The sequence below is a fragment of the Crocodylus siamensis genome, chromosome 1 (assembly GCF_052110815.1).
Source record: "Crocodylus siamensis isolate JL-2025a chromosome 1, ASM5211081v1, whole genome shotgun sequence".
NCBI lineage: Eukaryota > Metazoa > Chordata > Crocodylia > Crocodylidae > Crocodylus > Crocodylus siamensis.
This window is the reverse complement of record NC_143395.1, coordinates 356,308,231-356,334,878: the sequence shown is the minus strand read 5'-3', so window position 1 is coordinate 356,334,878 and position 26,648 is coordinate 356,308,231. Positions and strand designations below refer to the sequence as shown.

The 26,648-nt window shown below is 38.7% G+C and overlaps 1 protein-coding gene across 1 annotated transcript in view; it reads left to right on the top strand.

Moving 5' to 3' along the window:
* The window catches only part of PCDH17 (protocadherin 17), a 110,356-nt gene extending 85,336 nt beyond the window's left edge, over positions 1 to 25,020 (top strand). Inside the window, exon 4 of the mRNA XM_090024733.1 lies at positions 20,491 to 25,020. Coding sequence (XP_089880859.1) covers positions 20,491 to 21,173 — 683 coding nt within the window. The 3' untranslated portion in view covers positions 21,174 to 25,020. The remainder of the gene's footprint in view (positions 1 to 20,490) is intronic.
* Positions 25,021 to 26,648: the final 1,628 nt, after the last annotated feature.

Here is a 26,648-nt window from a genome sequence, read left to right as displayed (position 1 = left end):
CATATGTGTGATGATTGTCAAGTGTTTGCCAACACTTCCCACCTCTTGGTCTGGTCCTGCAGATCTTAGCTTTGGGCTCACAGGTGCGGGTCTTGTCACCGTCTCCCTTGCCCCTGACCATTAATTCCCCAACCAGGGAGGGGAATGAGTCCCCTTCCTGGTTGCAGGCAAGCTGGACAGAGGGAAAAATTAACTCCATCTCTGCCTGGCTGCCTGAAAGTTGTGGGGGTCCACAGGGTTTGTCAGTGGTGGGGGGGGGGGGGAGGGAGGGGATGGATGGAGGGATTTGGCTTAGGGGCCATGGCAGGCCAGCATGCCCCACCCCTGCTCTTGCAAGACAGCAGAGGGAAGGGGCCAGCCCTGCTGTGGAGTGGAGAGCCCCAGCCCAAGAGTATGCTGGGAGTCTCTGATTTAACTTAGACCAACAAGGGATCTGGGGCAGACATTGCATAAACCAGTTTGAGCCAAATCATTTAAGTCTGATACTACATTCAACCAGGTTTATCTCAAACCAGTTTTGGCTATTTTCAAACTGGTTTATGTGCACTGAATATCTGTTCTGTTACAGGTTTAAACCAGTTTCAGATCACTTAAACCAGTTTATGTGTAATGTCTCCCTAGCCTACCTCATCGAGGTATTTAACCACAAACCTAATACGAAACAAATGTTTAGTCCCTTGAAAGGCAAGATAACACTGTTCTCTTTTCAAAGACTGTGAAAGAGGAACGATAAAGGCGAGCTATGTAAGTGACTATAAAACAAAGTTGATGTGACTTGCTCAGTCAGCTCTTAGAGAGGCTTGGGAGCATTCAAATAACTCATATAAAATTAGCTAACTAAGTTTTTAAAGATTCTTACCTATCTTTTCCTGTCCCAGAATCATGACCCTTTCAGTGATTTTGGTGAATGAGGCTAGGTATTAGATGGACCAACAAAATCCACAATTCTAAATTGCTAGATCACGTATTTCAGTTGTTTTAAACAAATTATATGGTAATGGTTAAGTATTTTATCTGTGTCCATAGCTCTAACCTCAAAAGCTTCACACTCACCATTTTAGCTCTTGCTGATTCATTTAGTTTCAGAAAAATTGTGAGTTGCCAATAAGTTCACTTTAAAGTTTTAAGCTAAGTAACCCAGCAGGTTACTCATAGTATGATCACTTCTTAGGAAGTGTAGCTCTACAGGTGATATATCCCAAATTTTTACAAGGCATGTCAGGGACTATAAAACTGATTAAAAGAACTGTCTTTGCTAAGATTACTTTGTGTCATTAATAAAGTTCCTTCAGATCATGACAGTGATCTCATTCATTTGGACACCTGTCCGTCTAGTTTAATTTAACTTAATTGGCAACCTTAGCTCCCTCCATGGAACTAGATGAATGTGATGAATGGTCTCAAGAACAGAGAATGTCATTAAATGAGTTGAATTTAACCCTTCACTTTAAACTTTGTCTTTTGGGAATCCCAAATCCTATTGGCAGACACTGATTGCTGAATAATAAGCAGGAGGGGATTAGCTACATCTGCATTGAATGTGTCTTCAGAGAATGCTAACAATAACACCAATTCTGTTTGTCTACCTCTAGGAAATGAACAAAGGAAATGTGTTAGAAGCAAAATATGAACAACAGGATTTAGTGTTGTAAATAAATGCATGTCCCTGTAGAAATCAGATAGCAAAGCAGAGAAATCCTAATAAGGAAATGCTGCTTACTGCTTAGAACCAGTTGGGTTTAATAGGCATATTTTCATTGACCTTCCATACAGGATTACAGTTTTGCTAGAAGGAATTTTAGATGTGTTCATCCATGTCATCAAAGATGCATGTTATCATCAGTTAGAGCTGGCTCGCTGTGACACTGAAGCATAAAGAAGACACTGTGCTTTCCCCTCAAAGTCAGAAAATATAAAGCAATGAAAATATGCATGCCGTTGTTTAACAACCCTCTATGTCTGAAAGGCTTTATTCTTCTCTACTTTTGTCCTACCTGAATTGCTAGATCAAAAAGGCCATTATATTCAAAGCAATATTTTTGTGATTGTCTTTTAACAGCAAGCAAAATAAAGTAATACAGGATTACTATTATTAGAATTATTAAACAGGACTTCCTACAATGTCAATTTAAAGGCTGCAGCTATAATTTTCTTGGATAAAAAGACTGGATATCAACAGACTATTATCACGATTGGTTTTAATTACCTATTTCTATGAAATATTAGAGAAATATTTTACATTTTAAATGTAATTTCCCTTTCTCCTATGCTTTCCAGTTTAAAGTTCAGCATAACTAACGCCACCTTTTCCCTCTTTAATCAGTTAAATAGTTGTCTTTATTTTACTGACCAGTTTCATGTTTCTTTACTTATTTTTTACCTCACTGGTCATGATGTTACTTTTTTCATCCATTTTCTTTTCAGCTTCTCTCCTATCATTGGAGATTCAACAGGCTGCCAATGCATATCCTGCAACATGCTGTGGCAGTTTTAGCATTCTGTCCAGAGGGTCAGTAAGGCTCTGAAACCTTTCCTGAAATTGTGCATATGCACTGAACTGTGGCTGCAAATGCTGGAAGCAGATTGGAGCATCCAGGTGCCACTGAATTTACTTGAACATAATATAGACCAGTGCATCTAGTGTGTGACTGTAGCTGTGATCATATATCATTGGAGCATTTTGTAATGCAGGTGCACTCTACAGGATTGCTGTCACTGCTTTTCCAGTTGATTATAGTTTAAGAAATTAGCTGCTAAGTACACTGCCTCAACTTGTCAGAAGAACACAGCCTGGTATGTTACAAAGGAGTTACTGACAATATGAGGATCCTTGTTTATCACCCTTAGCCTTCAGAAGCACTTGCCACAGTTAGACTGCTAATATATTTTCAAAGAATCATATTTGGGTTGGGTGTGCATAAAGCCACACACTACATCAGGGTTGGGCTATTATTTGAGGCCAAGAGTCGCACAGAGAGTTTTGATGAGCTGTTGCAGGCCCCCTCTACTCCCACCTCTGCAACAACTCACCCTGCTGCACCTCCCCCTCTGGTTTGGAGCCACACAGGAGGAGCAGGAAGAGGAGCTGCTGCTGGGGGTGAGGGAAGCTAAGCAGCACTCATGGGGCTGCAGCCACATTGAGACAGCCCCACCAGAAGTTGTGAGTGCTGGCTGGGGCCCATAGGTACTGGCAGGAGCTCAGCCCTGGCTGCTCCAAATCAAGCTTGGCCTCATGCAGAGTGCTTCAGGGCTAGCCATAAACCATATCCAGTCAATTGGCTGGCGCTACCCTGCAGGCCAGATCAAATCAGCTGGTGGGCCAGATCAGGCCTGCAGGCCATATTTTGCCCACCCCTGTATGAAATGAAAAAGAATAGAGCGCAACTTTTGTGACTGTGTAATAGGAGTTTCTGGCCCTTGGCACACATTAATTTAAGCTAAGTACAGACAGCTAAACCTGAGGCTGAGTCAATTCAAACTTAATAGGTTAGTTTAAGCTGTGTAGGTTAAACTGATAAGCGAGTGACAGGCATTCACTTTTGATTTGTGAAGTGCAGTCATATGCCTGCAGTGGCCCAGGCCAGAAACCAGGGGGAGCTAGAGCATGCTTCCCTGTTCAGCTGGCCCAGACAGCTTAGACCGAGGCTAGCTTGCCCATTCTGCAATGAGGAGTTTGCAAGGAAGGTGCAAAGCATCCTGGGATGCTGGGGACTGTAAGTAAACTTGAATCTGGAGAGGATCAGGGACAGAAATTCAATAAACTGATTTAACCTAAATCAGTTAAGTTTGATGCTGCATCCATCAAGGTTTATCTTAAACTGGTATCAGCCATTTTGAAAGCAGTTTATGTGCACTGAACTTCTATTATGTTCTGTTGTGTTACAGATTTGAACCTGTTTCCAATCACTTAAACCAGTTTATGTGTAATTTCTGTCCCTAGCCATAATGGTGCAACAGGATCTGATCCCCAGTCCCAACAATCATGGTCCCTCCCATGCCACATTTACATAGCAAGATGCACAAGGATCTGATCATAATTGCATCATTACTACTTGCCAGTGCAGAGGGAGCTCAGGATCCTGATTATGGTTATGATCCTTGGCTCCTTGTATACTGGCAAGTAAAATGCTGAGTGTCAGTGTTGGAACCAATAATCAAATAGGCTGCATCAAGATGAGCATGGATGTTTGGTTTCCTGGGGACAAATAGCAGTGGCGTACCTTGCACTTCAGCTGATTGTCACTGGAGAATGCCCGTGCCACACACACTTTGGTGCGTAGCAAGTTACCCTGGGGGCAGTAGGGGGAGCCTAGCACCTTTATTTGGGGTCCTGGAGGTTTCCTGGGGCTGCATCTGTAGTGCTCCTGATGGGCAGAGCCTGGCTGGCAGCTGCAGTGCGGCTCTGGGAGGCCTGGCTCCACTTTTCAACAATGCACGTGTATGTGCTGCTCTGTTTTTTTTTTTCTGCAGGTTTTTTTGACCCCTGGATATGTGTTTGTGGTGCCACATACTGCATGGCTGCACTCATCTGGATCCTCCCGTAATTGTCAGTCCCAGCCCTGGGACAACATGGGAGGCAGTCCAAGACTGGTGTAATCCCGTGGCTACACTGGAGCTGATTCAAAACTCTGGTGTGGTGCCAGGGCTGGGACCTGCAGTCCCAGGGCCAGGACTGCACTGGGATTGTTGGAGACCCTGGTGCTGGGACTGACAACCTGCCAAGTCATGGGGAACCTCAGGGCTCACCACAACTTGGCTTTCTTCTCCACCCCTGCAGGAGCTGTAGAACAAGGCAAGCACTGTGCTGGGTCAGGGTGAGTTCTGCAGCTCCCCTTGACCTGGCACCCTGTCCCAATTGATGGGCTCCCCTTAATTCAGCAACCTGAAAATATATTTTGTGGAATATTTTTGTGCTCGTTTTCCCATTTCACCATGCTATTCATTCCCTGAACCCATGGCAGGGTTACTGTTTGTGGCACAGTTAACAGATTAATTGCATCCTAATTGTAATGTCTGCCACAGGCATCTTACTCAGAATGTATCGCTAGCAATGCTAACAGAGAAACAATCATCTGAGGACATTATTGGTCAATAACTGTGCCTTTCTATTAAATGAGAGGAAGGTGCATACAACAGATGTCCCTCCTGCCCAGTTATGCCTTACTTGTGTGAAATCTACCTAATTTAAGATCAAAATTCAAAAGCCAATACTAACAGTTATACCGTAGCAAAGCAGGCAAGTCTGGAAAAGTTCACACGCACTAATAGTTTCTTAAGTTTTTCTCCCCTCCTTTTTCTCTCAAGAAAATAAATTTTCAATTTTATGAATCTGTTAAAGTCTACAGAAGTTCTATTTAATGAAAATAGTAAAGTTTAAGAATATCTGAAATCTTCTTTTGACTCGTATGGTTAATACAATATATGAATATCGCATGGAAGCCATAGTGGTAGTGGTAGTGGTAGTGGTAGTGGTAGTGTGTGTGTGTGTGTGTGTGTGTGTGTGTGTACACACGCAAATGCCAGGATGGTTTTACAAGGCTATTTTTTTTTTCCACCAGAAGAAACACTTAAACCTTATGGACTGGTGAATGAAAGTGAGTAAAAAAGAGCATTGCAAAAAGGAAGACCTGGAACAGATTTAATTTGATTATTGAGAAACATGAAGGGTGTCATGTTTCCCACACACTGTAGATTTTATTGCCATTCTTCAAGAATAATCCATTCCTATTTCAATTGTGCATGCTTTTCTAATTAAAAAAATGTAATTCCTAATGTTTGTTTCATCTGATACAAACATTAGCACAAAAATACAAATAATTTCACATCAAGCAGTAGGAGCAACTGGAGGAGAATGGCAGAGCATTCATGATGTTTTGCTGTAGCTTCTGAAGCATTAGTTTAAGCCCCATTCCAACTGAGCTACTCCCACTTGACCATGCTGTTAAGTGGGTACCTGGTCATTCAGGCTGAGAATCAAAGATAGCTGGATGTTATGCTAATCACATCACCATGTACCATTGACTATAGTGACTGGCTTGCCTGGTGGACTTGTTAGATCAGGTCAACCAATGTCATTTTTAATCAGAACTGGGGATGGGATGTTTGCTTTGCTTATGTACAATATCATATAATTAATGAGGCACTATAATGCGTGAGCTGCCAGACCAAATATTTATGTGCAGTCATCTCTGATGTCTTCAAAATGTGGAGAATTCTGAGCTCAGGTACTTTACTGAAGTATTGCTCTCTCTTGCTGTTATTGAGATGAATACCACACCAGGCTGTAGAGAGTCCTTGCAGGTCAACCTAAAAGTATTTATGGTATAGCTTTAAAAAATGACTTCTCTTCTGCCTTACCAGCCAAATAATAAGGTGCAATGAAAGCTGATGTGAGTAAAAAAGAAGGAATGGCAATCAAGAAAGAAAGATGAGAGCAAATGGGAAATGGTGTTCAAGTTCAAGCATTTCCTAAAGGAACCATTTCTAAGTTTGATTAAGAGGCTGTAAGAAGTACCAAATGTCAGGCTTAAAAAAGATCAGCATTTCTATTTTAAGATATTCAGAAGGAAGAAATAAACTATTTTGTTGACAGCCAAAAGAGCAAATTTTCCCTTCAAGGCTTACTAGTAATGTAGCAGTAATTCTCCAAAATTACATTTATCCTTTTATTTCTTTGTTTTGCATTAAATATCTAGGACAGAGATTTTCCCATAATCATACTGGGACGATTAAGTCTGTTTTACATAGAAACAGATGCTAGGTGTGTATGTGTAACTGTTAACACTAGCGGCATATGCATGATATCAGCTTTACAAATACTTAGGCTCCCTTGGTACTAGACACTTTTGAAGCTAAGGGAGGGAATGTTTTTATGTTATAACATTTTCCCTTGGTGATAGTAAATTAGCTGCTTTGTATCCCTCTTCAGTGGGAACTGCACAGTCACTTGAGAGCCTGACAGATAAGTTTTAAGCCTTGCCATTCTATCTGTTACCTAAATAGCATGCCTGAAATCCAAGAAATGTGATATGCTGTGTACCTGTTCAGTAGCAAATAGACTGAAGGGGAAAAAAAAAATTACTTTTTTTCTTTCTCTTGAAAAACAACTTTTTACTATTTTATTATCTTATGGGTTGGCCTGGGACAGGATGAACCATGCAGCTGTGTGTGGTGTTCCTCACCCTTCTGGACTCCTTTATAATTAAAGTAACATTTTTTGTTGCAAGAAAAACAACCTGTATCCTATTGCCACTTTTAAAATTATCAAGCAAGCCTGGCTGGTGCCCAGTTATCTCTTTTCCCCTTTATCTTTAAGACCAAACCTAAAAAGATGCACAGAAGCCTCTCAGCTTATTTTTTTCCTATAACCACAGAAGAACTAGAAAGATCAAAGGTCCGAATAAAGTAAATATACCAAGATTATAAGTAAAAAGTGTATCTGATATTCTAGATTATATACTTGTAGCAAAGTGAAAGGCTCCAGTAAACCTAAATGGTTTTCTAAACAGCACAAGAAGGCTGATATTTTTTGCATGGTTGAAATAGGCTTATCACCTTTCATACCATGTGCATCTCTTAGTAAACTACTATGTCATCTCCACAGAGTGAAGATTTTCTCCTAAGGACTCAATGAACAAACTCATTGGTTGATTTTTTGAGGTAGTTTAACATTTGCAGTGGTGCCTGTTGTTTCAAGTGTTTGTAATTAATGTTATGCCTTATTATATAGCACCTTCTTTACAGAACATTAGTATAAGTAAGATGGAGGACCTCTCTCAAAAAAGATTTAACTGACAGCATCTTCCAAATTGGTTGTGTCTGTGGATGCTGTTTCTGTTCAAGGCTAAAGAATCTAATGACGTTTCTCAAAGGAATTTGCTTTGGATTATATATATATAGTTCATTAATGACCTGATAGAGCTTCTCCCAACTAATAGTAGGCTATAAAAAGAAAAATATTTGGGAATAAAGTGAACTATATCATTACAAAAAATGGGGGGGAACAAAGAAATGACAGGTCTTAGTATAAAACAAAATGACCATTTTGTCTTAAAGATTCTAATAATAGAGATGGATTCATGAAAAAGGCGAGAGGTGAAGAGGTGTTTCTCAACTGCTGCATATCAAAGCAATCGAGTTCCACCAATAGAGTTTTTAAGGCCTGTGTTCCAGCCTAGTTATGACTTCAAAATATCAGAAAACAACCTAACCTTGAAGTTCTTGATCAGTCATCCAGGGAAAATAAAGTTGAGCATGAGACTGAAGCCATTTCCAACTAATATCTCTCATAAGATGTTTTAACTGGTAATGAACCCAAACCCTACCTGTGATGCCAACCCAGCCTTTCTCCATCTCCCACCCAATCCCTGACCCGTGTTGCTTCCCCATCCCCCAGCCCACTTTACTGCCACCTATCTGCCCAACCCAACAAAGGCTGCCACCCATCCTGTACCATAGACCTGGCCCGGCCCCTGACCTGCGCTAATTGAATTGCAGCAGCGCTGGTAGCTCTTAGCTCTAGCTCCAGGCTTGGATATCAAATCCAAGACAAGGCTTGTTCCCCATGCTGCTGATGAAGGGAAAAAATCTGTCCTGGATTTGAATAAATGCAGTACTTTCTTCCATGACAGTGGCCAAATTTAGGATCTGTATCTGGATACAGTTTTCCTGGGCCCCTGTCAGATCTAACACTTAAAATGTGATTTACTGATTAATCACATTTTAACTAGTGACCCAGCCACATGTTAATGCAATTAATAGTGTGATAAAACAAGAAATAAGACACAACGTTTTTACACATATTTTGTGCAATAACTTTGTGGCTTATTTCTTGTTTTGTTTGTGTACTAACTTTGAGGCTGGTTCCTATTGCACCTTAAATTTTATGTGTGGCCAGTACTCCCAGTCCTGGACTGCATGGGAGGTATTTAAGACTGAAAGGGGCTCACAGTTGGGGAGCACATTAGAGCCTTTGGCTTTCATGCACTCTGGTGGCTGGGAATGCTGAGCCAGTGCTCCTGATCTCTGGAGCACATGGAGCCCTTGACTCCCATGTGTTCCTCCTGGCTGGGAGCTCCACACAGCTGGCCAGCGCTCCCAGCTGGGGTAGCCCTTAGAAGCTAAGGGCTCCATATGTTCCTGCGACATAGAAGCCAAGGACTCCCTGATCCCCACCAATTGGGAGCCACATTCAGTCAGCCAGTGGTTCCAGCTGCAGGAGTGCATGGGAGTCAAATTTTCTATTTGCCAGTCAGAGTGAGCCCAGTATCATGGTCCAAGGCTTCCCTTGCACCAGCAGCATGGAGTACTTGGGAACTAATCTCCTGTCCCACTACTGCACCTCTTGCCCTGCATGTGTGACACAGCCAGAGGCATGATTGTTGGGACTGAACATCAGATCCCATCACATCTTTAATTTAACATGTGTCAGTGGCTTGGCAGACCTTTTAGTGATGCTTATTTAAAAGGGGATTGACTATCCATTGACAAATGTTAAACCTGTAATCCTGAAATGGGTGAATTAATTCTCTCACAAAACCTTACTTATTTCAGTCTGTCACATCCAGAAGAAAAATGGTTACATACTCTGGTTGTTAATAAAGCCACTGGAGGGTATATCAACAAGATAGAGCCTCTTCGGAACAGAGACCTCTCAGTTTGTTGAGTGCCACCCACAAATCAGGACATCCTTAAAAAGAAATCTCCTCTCTCTGACTTCTGTGAAGGTTACAAAGTAAACTGCACCTTTCTAGATATTGTATGTTGAGACAATTGATAGCCTAGGAAAAATATTTAATGCTGTTATATAAACCAATAGTGGCTTGCTTGTATGTCAGGTAGGAATAGCTCTTTACACGCGCGCGCACACACACACACACACACACACACTTTAACGAAAGCTATATTATCTTCAGGAATTATCAGTAGTGGGATTATATTTTCATTACCTTTGTCTTTTCTCCCCCATTTGTTGCTTTTGTCTGTCATAGCCATGTGTTCTTTTTTTTATCTCTAAGTAGATTGTACAGCCTATTATTTATTTTTAGTGACTGGGACCCAAATAGTGTTTATCAAATAATTCGACTCAGACATAAGGGATCAGTTGATACACTTGCTAATGGGCTGCCATACCATATAGCATCTTAGTAAAAGAGAACTAATATGTTATGAATTATTGTAAAGAATTAATTAGTTCAGTCAGATACCATTACTAAGGCAATTCCATCTAATGGGGCAATACAGCTAAAATTGCATTGTATAATCTATGGACATGACTGTGACCAAGAAAAGGAAAATATGTTAGTTTGTAATGTTCTTTTAAATAGATCCATAGATGTATTGGGTCATGCTCATTGTTGCAGTTCTGTTTCTCTTCTTTTCCAGGAAACAACTCTTGGGCTCTACAGCAAGGAGTCACTATATTCACAATTTAAAAACTAAGAGTTTGTCAGTTTAGACCAGCTGGTTAGGCTGTGCAAATCAACAGCAGCTGTATTTAGCATGGGCAGCCCTCCTCAGATATAGAGCCAGTGTAGCCTAACTCTTATACCTTCTTCCTTGTAGCCTGGCTCATGGCTTATTTTAAGGATGTGGAAGAGGCTCTGTATGTGCTTTTCGATTTTTCTGCAGCTGGTATAGGGTGCTTTAGTAACCAATAACTATCACGTTAAAACAGGTACACACCTGTCTCCCACAGCCATCTTGAGAGGCAAAGGGCTGGAGAGCCAAAACCTTTTCTTCATTCTCAATTTCTCTTTTCCCTTGTAGGAGGGAAGTGAACGCTTCCTCAGACTTGGGCAGCCCCTCTGCTTCTTTTCCTGTTCATCTGGTGCTTTGTACTGTCAGGCTGAGAAGCAGATAATATGGTGCCTAGTGCCTGAGCCCCTCTGATGCAGCAAGTGTCCAGTAGGAAAGCTGTTTGCAGCTGAAATAGGACAGCAGTGTCTGAAAGAGCTCTCACCACACATCAGCATTATTTTGGTTTGCATGAGAAGCAGGGTGCCTCCACCATAGTGGTGGGACTGTTTCAAGCATCTTTTAAAAATTGTGGGAATGACTCAGTTCACAGTCAGGGACAAATTGAAGAGCAGAATTTAAAGGGTCAAAGGCCAAAAGTGATTCCTGGGCTACATGGTACTTGCCATGGTTTAGGCAGTATTTTTCAACTGTGGACTTTCTTACATTATTGGGATGTGGGGGAAGTGGAAGCTGTCCCTGTCTGTGACTCACAGGTCTGATTTGCCTGCAGAACAGCAAGGCAGAGGCCAAAGACCCATTGTTGGGATCTGTGGACCAGCCCGCTGTGAGGAAGGAAAATTTTCAGGTAACAAATGCATTTTCTTATTGTTTCCTCCAAAAATATATGAGATTGCCACTAACTCTTTAACAACCAGTATGATTTCAAAGCCTACTTATTAAAGATTCTTTAATATGCTATGATTTAATGATCAGTTCAGCCCTGAAATACTTCTGAAATATAGCGCAGCAGCAGTGAACTAGGATTAATTCTACTGTCCCACGAGCTGTTTATTGCCTTTGAAATATTTTATGCTACATCAGTATTAGAAACATACTCCCCTTATCCTGTATCCAGGAGACCTGGAGGGCAATGTTGTATACGGGTAATAATCCTTATATGTTGATAGTTGTAATACCAGAAAAAAGCCCACAAGAGCCAAGAGCTTAAAAAATGGCAGCCCATTTTGGTTTTACTGTCAATCATCCTGCTGTCTAATTGCTTTGCCTAACTGAAGGAGGCCTTTCAATAGACAAGCCAATATAAATATGCAGATTTCACACAGCCCTGTTTAATAACTGGGAGCATGTGCATGGAAGTGTTTGTTTACTTCTCCTTATTTATGTCAAAATCAATTGTAATTAAATAGGAATCAAACCTCAGAAGTAGTACTTTAGTTGATTGTTCTCATCACAAGTGTCATATAACCCTATTATGTAAGACATGTCAGGAAAAGCATGATTTTTCCTCTATAATAAATACCTAGTAAGAATCTTTTCAGTTCACATTTTTTCAGTAAAAGCAATTGTCTCCCTCAAATCAAAAGTGAGACACCCTTTCCACATCACTTCTGTGAGGTTTTCTGATCATATTCCAGGAATAATTAGCTGTAGTTCTGAAAGGAAAATTATTGATATTCACTTTTGGACAATCTATGCAATTAATTTTTCAGTTATTTATACAAATATGCACATACATTTAGGCGTTCAATATTTAGTATTATGTCGTATGTCAAGACAGTAAAATAATTTCTAAAACAACTTATTCTATTGGTCCAAAGTGCATGCTGATTTTTTTTTACTTTGTATTAATTTGTGTGCAGCCAAACCAAAGATATGTACAATCCAGAGAGCTATGAAACTATTTCATTACTGAGTTTCAAATGTAAATAGTTTCAATAATAAATATGCATCCTCAGAACTAAAGGTTAAGTGAATCCTGTACCACAGGAAGTTAGTATGAACTCTGTGCATTCATCCAAAGGCAGATCTTTTTTCTCTTTAATGTGTGACAGAGGTCAGAAAATATTGTTCATTTTGTAATGCAGTAAGAAAGAGAACATTTTGAGAGCAAGGCTTGGACAGTAATTTCATTGTCTGCAGCCACTTGCTTTTAGAACAGGATGATGCATGCTTTAGGCCCAGTCCCACAAACACTTTCTCACTCCTTAGACATGTGAGTGCTCAGTGACTGGCTTGTAGGGTTGTATTTTTTTGTTTTTTATATTCAATATGTATAAAGGAGAACAAATTTAAAAAAATCAGAAATAACAGCATTTCACCAAATCTGAAATAATAACCTATTGAAATCAGTGGCAATCAGTGATTGTTGCAGAACCAAGATTTCGTACTACAAGTTTTTTGAAAGAAGGTAAAGCATTTAGTATATTAAATATGTGAGATGAATGAAGGTTATGCAAGCATCAGCTGAGAAAATAACAATGTTGTATAAAAAAAAACCAACAACATTTCTAATTCGTGTTCATCTATGGAAAAAAAATTAAAGCAGATACCATGCAGACAGAACCTTGCAGAGATACCCCAAACTAGTTTTGTGCACTGGCTCTGGAACTAGAAGCAGTATAGCCAGATTAGCATGGCACTATGAGATAAGTTGCTGAGAAGTAGGGCTTATTTTACTGTGCTGATGGAGCCGTATCACGTCTGGTTCTGCAGTATTCAAATTCAGAACCAACTTGGGTGTCTCTGCAAGGTGCTACACTGTGTAAACTTCAGTGCTTGAGCTAGTCATGCTAGCTTGGGGTATTTCTTCAGAGCACTGTACTGTTCTATGAAGACATACTCTTACTTGTTCTTTCCTTTATTATTTAAAATAGGGCTGTCCAATTGGTGGCTTTTAGGCCGCATGCAGCCTACAAGAGGTTAAGTTGCAGTCCCCAGGCTCTCATCCGGCTGCCGCCCTACCTTGGCTCCAGTTGCAAGAGTAGCCAGGGTCTCCATGCTCTCCTTCCCTCCTCTGGCTGTCACTTCCTGTGCTCACTCCAGGGGGCAGGGCAGTGCAGTGCCAGCTGAGGGTGAGTCCAGGCTGCACCGGCAGGGGGGAGAAAGGTATTGCAGTGGGGGATTGGGTGGGATACCCGTAAGGGCACACATTACAGTGGAAGAGGGGAAGAATGGGAAATTGCACCTGCATGGTGTACCATTTGGGGGGAGGGGAAACACATATTGCAGCAGTGGAGGGGAACATCTACACAGCTTGGGGGCCCATGAATCACCTGGTGCAGGCCGTACAGCATGTCAGTCCCACTGACGTGGCCCCCAGAGCATGGGGCTCAATCAGGTCCTAGAAATTGGACAGTCCTGATTTGAACGTTTATATCTTACAATACACGGTGTTACAAAATATATCTACCTATCTACCTAATCATTCTCTTGTATAGCCCTGTTCCAACCCTACATAGTGGCACATGGGAACACTTGTTAAAAAGTATAAGAATGAAATTTTAGGCCAAAAATGCACTCCAGTCATCATTTACCAGGTCAACCACTTAGTGAAATGTGTGTGAAGCAAACAGGATTTGACCAAGGGTGTCTACTGTAAATGCAGAGTATTGTAGGATTTTTTTGGACAGGTGTACTATGCAATTGTTTATACCGAAGTGAAGTACAACCTTACAGATACGCACAAACATGAATATGACTTATTACATTACGTACAGAAATTTGATATAATTAGCAAAGATTTTTTAAATTATAAATATAGCCCAGAAAGTGTTTCTAGCAATAGTTTTGTATGCTGGGATTTTGGTGGTTTGTTAATTTATATTTGCTTGTATAATATCTACAGCTGTTTTCTTTCCTTTTTTTCACCAATTTAACATAAACATCTTGGAGCCAATTAATGTGAAATAGTATTAATGATGTAAATCAGAAATAAGATCTTGAAACCTTACTTGTTTGCTTTGCTATCCATATCAGAACTTCATATAACTAATAAGTGAAATAATGATATTTCTTTCTTTGTTATACCTATTTGAAAGGAACCAGCAGTTATTATTGTAGTGCAAGGTGCATGTTCTGTAAACAGAACAGTATTGAAACCACCATTTTTATTCTATTTTCTTTTCAAGGACCAGAGAAAGCATAGGGAAAGAGAAAGCACAACAAAAGTATCCTTTATTGTAACTCTAGTACAAAAGACCATTGTTTGATTTAGCTTTTGTTATAGCTTAAAACAATAAGTATACAAAAATATATATTTTACATGATAAAATCTACATTTTGCCAACAAGCCTTCTTCTTATGTTATATTAGCTTTCTTTCCACTATAGATTTCCAATCTAGGTAACTATAATTTTCCAGGTAGCTTGTTTCCTTTTCTTTCTATGGCTGATAATTTAGCAGGTCTATTTTAGTATACGTTCTCCCTAAAGTGCATAGAGCACTTCTGACTGTTTACCCTTAAAGCTCCAGAGATTTGCAAAAGCCTCTAGGCTGCTGCTGTTTATTGTACACACTTGGATTGTTAAGGGTTTATTTTCAACAGGAGGTAGACAAGAGTAGAGATAAAGACCGATGGTGCATATCACCCTACCAGTGCACCTTGTTGTACAGGGTTGCCTATGACCTATTTTATATATTTATTTTTACCTTTAAATTGATTCTGTTTTCTCATAAATACTAATTTGGCCCTTGGCGGTGATAGTTCACTTTGTGTTTATAGTTTCTGCTGCTAGTACAAAAGTGCCTGTTCGATTTTCTTCACTGTCTGCTAGCTGCAGCAGTCAAAATTACAGGCTAATGGTGAGGTGAGCAGCTTATAATGTATGATAATCAATACTCCAAATCTGCTTCTTATGATGTGACATAAAAGAGTGAAGTTAAAAAGCTACAGATATTCAGCACTGTAGAGCAAAAGCTCATGCAGTCCTGGTGGTTTTCTCTTCAAGGTCATCTTCTATTTGTTTCCTCACAAAACTATTCTCTCTTTTTTGCTTCATATTTAATTCAGCCAGTGCTAGGATGCCCAGGGAGTAGAAATGGAAGGTTAGTCAATGCTGTAAGTATGAATGCAAGTATAAAAACTGCTTTAGCAAATTCAGGAAACAAGAGAGAGGAGCTAGATAAATATGTAAAAAATAGATATTACAGTTAAAGGGATTACCAAATATATTAATCACAGGTTTTGCTTTTATGTGCCTTCCCGATAAAATGAATAGTGTAAATACAGTACATTACATGCGCACACACGCACACACACATGGGTATGTAACTATTTTCTATATATATGAACACACATATAAATTCAAATAGGCTAGGAATTTCAAAGTTACTCAGAGTTAATCTTTATATATACCCTAGTCACATGTAGTCTTTTTCTTTACGTTAAAGACAGGATACAGAGACAGATCTATAGTCACTGTTTTATATATGCTCCATTCTATATTGTATTTTCAGTTTTGTATACTTTGGGGGTTCTTTAGCTTTTGGACTGAAGTTTGTTTTGTTCTCAGTTCAAGGAATATTTTTAAGAAAGCATGTTTCAAATGTTTTGGAGAATGAGACAGTGAAAAATACATTTTATTACCATGTATAATTATTACATGTATAATTATGTACACATTTTTATGTAAGTCTGATGCCACATTGATCCTTGTTGGAAACGTGAAATTTAGCATCTCTCCTTTTTAAATGTGCCTTTTAGTGGTTGTGTTGGGCTGTGTGATAATATGCATGATTTTGCCAGCTTTCCCTGGGCAATGTGTACATAGTATATGTTAAGGAAACTCATAGTCAGCACTGTCTCGCTCCATAAAAATAAAGGTGGTGTGAAGGAAAGGAAGCAAAGAAAGCTGGCTTGTCTTGATATAATGATTAACTGAGGGCAGAGAGGGAAGTAAGAAAGACTGATAATACAGAGCATTCTACTATAGCTGCCTATTTAATATAATATTTGAAGGTCCTATGGTTTTTTTGACACCTCAGAAATTCCAAACAAAATATGTATTAAAAGCTTGTTAAGGTTACAAAGCAAAACTCAGAGATCAGGAAATAAGTGAGTTATTCAGGAAACACTGTAACAGTGCCATACAACTTTTCTATCACATTGTCATGTATGCTTTGTACGCCACATATTTAACAGGAAAATAATTTTAGAAATGTTTTAAAGATTTTCCAACAGTAGTATTCATTCTTTGTATCATAGAACTCTAATAAACCTATACAAGCAGGTGCCTTAAGTTATCATGAAGCCAACTATATAGAATTCAGAGGGAAAGAAAATGTATGACTATGAAATTGTAAGCAAGCACCCCAAAATTTTAAGAATCAAAAAGTCTCCAGAGAGATGGAGTTTTTTGCCATACATAATACGGTATTTAAAGGTCTACTGTAGCTAATACTAACCTTGTCTGCCCATAGTAAAACCTGACTTCTCCCCTTAATGGTATAGGTCTTCAAGGTTATGATGGATTGGACTGTATATCTGTCCGGAAAATGATATTGCACCTTAGACTGTGTAATGTCAGGAAGATATGCCACTATTGATTGCATATCTTTGCAGACTGAGGGAAGTTCTATTTAGTTTGGTTTGGAGTGGTTTAAAAATGTTTTCCCTTATGTGTGTGGATGGGAGGTGGAGATAAGAGGGTTGACAGTTAATATTTCATTTGGTTGTTTTAAGTGGCAGCTGTTTGAAGCTGCTTAGAGGATAGAAAGGAGAAGCAGCTCTGATATACATAAACATATGGCAGGTATATGAAAAATGTATTTACTTGTATGGCTCTGCATTTCTGTCAACAAACTATTGTCACATACATAATGCTGTGTGTCTGCGTGCGTATCATTTTCATCTCATTCATATTTTTCGATCCCAGTCCTTTAACTCTCCTCAGACTTATCTTTTTTGTTCACTTCATTACCTTCTTTTATTCCTTGGTTTTCACAATGTTCACTTCACCTCATCTTCTTTGCCCAGTTGCTTCTTCCTCAGATGTACAATCCTTATTTCTTTCAGAAATCCTGCTGTATTGTCTGCCTTGAGGATTTTCTGAACTGTCTTCTCCCTTCAGTGATGTTCTTTGTCTTGTATTTGTTTATCTTGGCTATCTTAGGTTTTAAGCATTTTGAGCAGAGAACATATATAAAGCACAGCATACACTCACCACACTGCATATATAATTATTAATACTCATAAGCTTACTCCCTCACTATAATTTAACTGATCTCTTAATCAGGGATCCTGGTTTTCTCAGTTAATAAAAAAAATCCCCAATTTTCAGATTTAAAAAAGTAACCCAAAATCCACATTCTCCTGTGATTAATATGAAACACCGCTATATATAGATATCTATATCTGTATATAGATATCCTATATACTGTATAGGATATCTATATATCAATCAATCGATAGATATATATCCTAAATATTGTATAGGATAGCTATATATAAGGTATCTATATACAGATATATATAGATATCCTCTATATAGATGTCTATATCTATGCAGGTATAGACATCTATATAGAGGATATCTATATATAGATATCTATACAGATATAGCTATATATAGGTATCTATCGATTGATTGATCGATCAATTGATATCTGTCTATATATCTAAATTATAGATATATAGAGATATATGTATATTAGTGGTGTTGCATTTTTAATCATGGAAAAACGTGGATTTTTAGTTACTTTTTTAATTTAAAAAAATGGGGATTATTTTTTATCAGAGAAAGCCAGGATCCCTGGTCATAATTAAGCAATATAATACAACATGATTTAAACTTATCTCATGCTTGATTCGTGTCTTTTTACAATCAAGGCTGAGTTACAGTATTTCATTTTTCTAGATGAACCTTTGTATTTTTATTCTGTGGGCGTCGTTGTGCAATGGATGTTTATATAACTCTAATCTCCATGATGATGTGGTATAAGATTATTAAGTGTTTGCAGTCAGTTCCTGAAAAAATGATGTTTCCTAAGACCACGTCTGCACGTGCAGGGGCATGCATTTGCAGCAGTACAAACAGGAGCAACACAAATTTGTGTCACTCCTTTGTGCTGCAGTGCATGCCCCTGCTGGTGCGTTTTGCAGCAGAACACATTGTCCTGTTGCTCCATGTGCTGCAGGAGGGGCTGGCTGGGGCACAGGATGCATCAGCATGGGGCTAGCCAGCAGAGAGCCCCCATGCTGAGGCCCTTGGGAGCAGCCAACTGGAGAGCAGCATGCGGAGACAGAGGAGCAGCCAGCCCTGGGCTGCCTGCTCCCCTGTATCTACGTGTTGTGGAGCCCCAGCGCTGAGGCACTCTTTTCCCCCCTGCCAGCCACTCCCTACCTAGCTGAGGTACCATGTGTCTTGAGATGGGGCAGCAGGCAGCCCTGGGCTGGCACTGAGGCATGTGGAGCCCCTGTCTTGGTATTTGTCCCAGCACATGTTACTTTGGTGTGCTTTGCACCGCTTTTTTTTGCAGGGTTTTATTTGTTTTGCTCCAGGGCTGAAAATTAGCAGCGGGCCACATGGTTTAATGTGCAGCATGTGTGGTTTATGCAATGCAAAGAGGTTTGCGGCACCACAAATTGCACATGCCTGCATGTATCTGGCCTTAGGGTTCAAAAACTCAGCATTTCTCAGAATCAGTCCCATATGTGTGTATCTTAGATTCATACACAAATGCATCACCTTCTTAAAGACAAATTCAGAATTTTAGTCCAATTATAATCTTAGATGTAAACACATTATGGATACCAATTTCTTCAAGGAAAAAAAAGGAAAGGAAAGAAAAGACAAAGATTGTATGTCCTTCTGTTAACTTTAACTCATTGAAATGGTTGGCAGCTGGGGAACATTGTACTGGAAACTCAAACTATGAGACAAAAAAGATACACTTTTTCAGGATTGGCTGAGAAGATGAGAGTATAGCTCCCTTCACAATCAAAAATGACTTAAAAAGAGATTCAAAGGATATTTCTGAAATGTTCTGGTGTATTGACATAGGGCTAGAGTCACATAAACAGTAGTGTTATATGATAAATAATGGCAGTCCAGAAATATTGGTTTGGCATAAGATGACAGCCAAAATACATTTTTTAAAGTTTTCCTGTAGACCTTTAAATTGAATTGTAGGACTGGAAGCACCCAAACTTAGACTCTAAAATACAGTGGATTAAAAAAGAAGTCTTTACCTATATTCCATCATCTTTTTGATAAAAACAGAAGTATAAAAATCCAGACTGACAGCATTATCAGTTCACATAGTGTGTCATGGTTTGTCATTCTTCCAAATTATACGTATTGAATAAATCCATTTTCACATGCTTTCTCCAAAACAAAAAAGGAGAAAACTGATTACATGATCCATACTCAAGTCTAATAAAATTGCAATATGCACTTTTTGACAAGCTTATATTTAATGCATACTGATAGAAAATTCCAGTTCTCTACTCAGCAGGAAAAGTAGGCTTTTTAAGAAAACCTTTTTATTTCATGACTGTCACCCACCATAACAATTAGAAACAAAATGGAGGTGACAAAAATGAAACTTCAGCTTGTTGATTTTGTAAAGTATTTGTATTTCCAAAAAGCCAGTCATTGCTCAGTTATTTGATTTGAAAAATTAATCCTGATAATGCCTTTTGAGTTCTTTAAGTACCGTTCACTATTTTCTAGGATGAGTTTTGCAGAACAAAGCCTAACAGATTTCTACAGCAGATTAGTTTACAGATGAAGCTCAATTCCACTGAGAGTGATTCTCTAATGACCCCTTTTTACTTCCTTTGGGCTATGTGAATACTTTAATACCTAGAGAATAGAGTATATAAATCTATTGTCTCAACCAGTTGGTTTTTGCACTCCTCCTGAAATGTTTTAATCATTGCTTTTTTTTTTAATAATTAAGAACCTGGAGGTCAAGCAAGCCCATTGAGAGTTAATTCTAGCCTCTGTATTAGTTTAAAAGAACCCCTAATAACTACAGGCTTTTTTTTCCCTTTTTTTTTCTTCTTTACAGAACAAGAAGAGTGTGTTAACTGTACAGATGAATGCAGAGTCCTCGGTCATTCCGACAGGTGTTGGATGCCACAGTTCCCTACAGCCAATCAGGCTGAAAATGCAGATTATCGCACAAATCTCTTTGTACCCACAGTTGAAGCTAATGTTGAGACTGAGACTTATGAAACTGTGAATCCCACCGGGAAAAAGACTTTTTGTACATTTGGAAAAGACAAGAGAGAGCACACTATTCTCATTGCCAATGTTAAACCTTATTTAAAAGCCAAACGTGCCCTGAGTCCTCTTCTTCAGGAGGTTCCCTCAGCATCGAACAGCCCAACCAAGACATGCATTGAGCCTTGCACCTCAACAAAAGGACCACTGGATGGTTGTGAAGTAAAATCAGGAGCCTTGGCTGAACCAAGCAGCCAGTACCTGTCAACTGACAGTCAGTATCTATCACCTAGTAAACAGTCAAGAGACACTACATTCATTGCATCAGATCAGATGGCTAGGGTCTTTGCAGATGTACATTCCCGAGTGAGCCGAGACTCAAGTGAGATGGACTCTGTTCTGGAGCAGTTAGACCGTTCAAACCGGGATCTAGGGAGAGAGTCAGTGGATGCAGAGGAAGTTGTGAGAGAAATTGACAAGCTTTTACAGGACTGTCGGGGAAGTGACCCTGTGGCTGTGAGAAAGTGAGAAAAAAAGGGGGGACAGGCTGGCATTATTTGCCTCTTCTGCTGATTTAAAAAACAAAACAAAAAATCTCCCCTGGTTGTAACAGTTTTACAGGGATGAAGGAAGACCAATGCTGCTTTAAGGCTTTTAGTGAACATCTGAAGTGCCCACAAGTATGTTCTTTTCACTGCTCTTTCTTTTTCACAGATAACACTGGTTTCGTTTTGACCAAACTTTCATTAGGACAGAGTGAAGTACATTAAGAACTAAAAATGAAGAAAGACGGTGCCATTTTGACAATCTGATAGGAAGGTATGAGAAAGGAGGAATGGAAATACGTCTGCTCTTTTAAGACTGTCCTTAATAGTTGATGCTGACTTTACTGTTTACCTGTAAACCCCATGAAAAACAGGGTTGAATAATTCAGATCTGTGATGGATTTCCAGCAGTAATCACAGGCTTCTACTGAAAGTCCTAAAAAAGATCTTGTAGTAGTCCAAGCGACACCAAACATTAACATTCATTTGTGGTAAACATTTCTGTATAAAGTTACCTACCACAAAAAAGAAAAGCAAACAAAAACCCATTCCAGATCATTTTTCAGCAAAACATATCCTGGTCATTAGTAACACACTTCATATCATATTAAAGTTAAATGTAAAATGATATAGTCCATTTTGTCCTGCACACACATAAGCTAATTCACTTGATAAAAAGAAAAACAAGGTTTTAGTGTCTGTTTAGCATTTTAGTGTCCAACAAAAATATAAATAGTTAGCAGTAAGTTTTAAATAAATTTGAGGTATAATAAAAGTTTGCCGAAATAGTTACCTTTGAAGGGTAATAAATGAAAATGATTAACATTATTAACACTTTTTTATTCATTTGTGGACACTAAAATAGCTCAGGAAAGTGAAAATGTCTTAGACATCCACACAAATCACATGATCATTTAAATGTGCAAATGTAAGAAAATTCAGTGTGTTTACATCAAATGACATATTTTTATTGATTTATTGCAGATTCAGTGCATATGAGCCAAATTGTTGAGTGTATAAGAGCTATATTGTGTATTTTATTAAATTAATATATAGTTGTGTTGCAAAAATATTTGGGCTTATATTGTAAATGGCAAGTGTTGCCTCAGTAGCTGTCGAACTCTATGAGTTTTGTTTTTCCTGCTTCCTTTTCCACATGGAGTGTGGGAAGCAGTGCCTCAGAGCAAAGTCTCTTGTTTAATGTATGGTCTACAAAGTACTGCAGTACATAATCCATTCAAAATGTGTTTGAGTCAGCTGATGGAGCTAACTGAACGGCCTACAAATACATCCATCAGTCATGGTTATGTGCAAGTCCTTGTAGAAGCTTCTATTGCAAACCCATGCTTAATAACAAAAATTACACTTGAACCAACACCTGAAACCTCCTTGCTTTTTTCCAAAAACACATATGCAACCAATTTGTTTCACTATCACGTTCTTGTATGAATTAAAAAATGATCTTAGTATGCTTATGTTTATGCTACTGCTAAGTACAGAGCCTGAAAATGAGTCCATGCCCACACGGCATGAACACTGTTTTGTCTGGTTCCTTAGAATGTGTGAAGATTTGGTAGAGTCATGGGTCTGGGTTAGTATTATTTTATTTTTATTTTAAATGATTTTGCTATTCTTTCTTTGGAAAAAAATGAGAGAGAATTACTCTCCATGTTTCATGCTAAATTTCTTCACAGTGTTTGATAAATTACAAAACTGGTTCCAGGTCAAAGCTGAAAAAAATATCACTTTTAAATATATACTTAAAATGAAATGAGCACAAGTTTAAGCAACAGCAAAGGAAAAAACATTATTCCCATAGACATTTTAAAAACTCTGTGATATAGCACCATAATATACCAGCATAGAAAATTGTGGTCCTGGATTGAGTCATATTCGAGTTAAAGTGAGTCATATTTTTAAATGTATACAAAAACTAGGTTTGCCCTTTCAGGTCCCCCAAAGCCATACCTAAACAGTATTATTCAATTCGGGAACAAAGTTAGCCAACGGATGGTAATGATGCCAGGTATTTTGTTAAAATAATGATCATATCTATCAGTCCTACAGTGACTTTTATTTGATTCTTGGAGATGGCCATTCCAAAAGCTTCATTTAGAAAACCTATAATTTTGTGTGAACAAATGATCTAGTCTGTGTTTTATCAAACTATGTCCTATGTTTTGGACAATTTTAGGTATCTAGAAAGTGTGGCTGACTGTTCTACAATATTTTTTTTTTGCCAGGAGACTCAAGGTTGATAGCTGAAATTCCATAGTGGAAAGGATCCCTTTTTAGTTTCATCTGTCTTTTATACTAATTTCTGTAGGGCCCATTGCTCTAGTCTTTGAGTCCAAACATTTAGCTCTGGTAGCGAGATTCATTATTCAGCAAAACTTAAGTGATGGAGTCTTCTGTGCTTTATAAACAATTTTAACACCGAGTATCCAATTGTACAATTCATTGTATGTGTCTGAAGTCATAAAAACACAACCTTCTGAGAAAGGGCTGTACTAGTGTGAAAGGAATTTATCTTAAGGCTCTCTGTCACTAGTGATTTACTAGCTTTAGCTGTTTAACACATTATCTGTATTTAGTAGTGATTATTTATTTGCCCTTGTGAGGTAATTCAGAATTCATGACTCACGGCTTTATAGCTGAGTTTAGGAAATCTTGTTTTATTTAATTTGGCAGACAACTGCCTTGCGTTGTGGATCACTGGCACATTGCTTCCAGTGAGGGTATCCAAGATTGTAATATCAGAATTTAGGAGCGATACATAATCAACCAACAGAATTTATACAAACATGAGTTTTGTTAGGTCAGTCAGAATCAGAGGAAGCGATTAAAAAAAACATATATGGAGGAAATTAATTCAACTTTTTATCCTTCAAACTTCCTACTGTCTCTACCAGGAAGTGTTGAGAGGAAGAGTTGAGACATAATTAAAGCTTGGGTCCATGAATTATTTCCTGTATTCTCTATGTACATAGGGCACCTTTTTGAAAGTGATTTTTAATACTAAGTGAAACCTTCCAACAGATGACTGCAAAAAAAGATAACTGATATGGAGAAAAGCCCATTAGATAGCTAACAAAATTATGCAGTCAATTATGAGTTGAAAATTATAATTATGAGTTGGAAATTTATACCACTTATACAAATAACTGAGTAACATTTCCTTTGATTTCAAAGAGATGTTGACCAACAAACCAGGGGTTCAAATTCACTAAAATATTATTTTTTCTTTGCTTGTCCATCAGAAGTGAGCTTATCCTTAACTGTGATTTGCCATTACAGTATGCAGGAGGTTGCCCATTCAGAAATATAACCATAAAAGTCATGCAGATGCTAGTAATGGAGCTGGATGCTTTATTCAAACCAGCTTTCAAGCTGTTGGTTGCCTAATGGAGTAGAAGTTGCTGAGGTCAACAAGTAGTCTGAAGTCTGGCATAATATATTCCTACTCGTTATTGTCTAATTACATTCTTTCGATATCAGGCGGCATTTATCAGTGCATTAATTCAGATGTGAGTTTTGGCTATCACGATTTGCTGATTTGAAGTGTAACTGAATGAAACCTGTCTAAGGTTTTAACTTCTTTAGCCCAACGGTTCCATAGGTTAGCAGTTCACATATATCAGTCCCTATATCCCCGTATGGCTCAAAGCTGCACCAGGTCATTGGTGAACAACACAAACAATCAAAAGCAGCATACATTGTATGGATTATCTCAACCGCTATTGTTTAATGGCTGTGTTTAATGTGACCTATCTGGAAAATGAGGACTACGAATAAAAAGCAATTACTAATAGTGGTGTTGCCTACTCTTGCATTCATTAACACAGAAGAAATGTGTTAAACGCTGCATACCACAGGGAGCCTGATGGTAATTACTTTGGAAAAGCAACTTGTGGCAATGTGGCTCTTGCAGCTAGTTATCAGTTTGCCAAAAAAATGACAGTTCCTGCTTCATTTATTAGATGTGTGTGACCATTTGCTCTCAACAGGAAGGTGGTGAAGACTTCTCATCAAGCTGGGTAGGTTTATCTTTTAAGCAGCTGATGCGTCGAAGCCCTAAAGGCTGTTATTTGCTCACAAGAGTATGGAACTGCAGTACTAGGACAGTTTGGTTTAGTAGTCTGATGTGAACTCACCAAAAGCATTGTAAATGAGGGTCTGAGTTCTTAAAGGCTGTCAGCCCAACCAGAAAGATCACATCGCTGTTTGAGTGTACAAGTGGAAAAAATAATTTAAAAGATACAGGTTAGCTTTCTTTTGTTAGTTGTTTAGCTATATTTTTTTTCAGTCTCCTGACTAATAGAGGTAAGCAAAGCATTGGGGAACAGTGTGACCATCTTGTTTGATTGTTTGAGATGTTGCTATTATGTGCAACCCCAAATAGACTGAAATATGTTCTATTTCAGCACTAGGCAAATGCTCCAAATAGCATGTGCAAGAGCTTTTTATAAGTGCTCTTATTCAGCCTCTTCTGTTGTTACCCCTGTGGCATAACAGTAACAAACTGAACTGCATGGAGTCCTGGGAGGGTTCGTTTTCCACAGTGGAATACTCTACCAATAAACAAGAAAATGGTGCTTGTTTCTGGTAACTTAAATTCAGATTTAAACGATACGAATACTGCAAGTATTAGGGAAATGTATGTAAATGCCAGATACTTTGCTTACTATTATTTCAGCATAGATTATATCTGGTTTGATTCTTTTAAGCAGTAGCTAAGCTGAACAGCCATACTGTTAGGCTGTCTATTCTCCCACCTCATATTTTCTGCAAATATATTACACAGGAACAAAACCATCCTGCATCTAATTAGCTGACTTTCCTCAACACAGAAAATCCCTATTGTTTTTTGCCCTTGTGCTACATGTATCTCCATACAGGCTGACTTCCAGAAGCCAACAAGCCACTCTCTGTGTAGATGCCTGCCAGAATGTACTTTTTGCGACTGAAGTCTGTCCTCATTTGACATGGGGCTGTTTGCTGAATTCCCGTCATCAACTCTTTATAATTCAGAGCTTGGCTGGATACATACTATATGTAGAACAAAGAGTCATAAACTATTCTTACTTCCCTTTGCTTCAGAATACAGAATCATTGATTTCTCATTTGGAAAGTGGCCAGTGTGTCAAATGAAGATTCTTAGATCTCTGCTAAGCCAACCACATATAACTGCTTCAGGGCGTTCACTCATGGGATAAATATCTCATTCTCATCCTTTATTGTGTTTGAGACATGAAAGCAGCTAAAAGTATCTTTCTTCACTTAGTTATGTGTCCCTACAGGCTAAGTTTCAATGACAATAATGCAGAGATGGCTCTTCGCAGTGCTGCTTGTGGAGCCTGAATTGTGAAAGGTCAGTTTAGTATCAGTAGTGCACACAGAAATGGATCAGGAAGTTAATGAGCCATCAATGAACCTTTTGAAAGATGTTTTTCCCAAT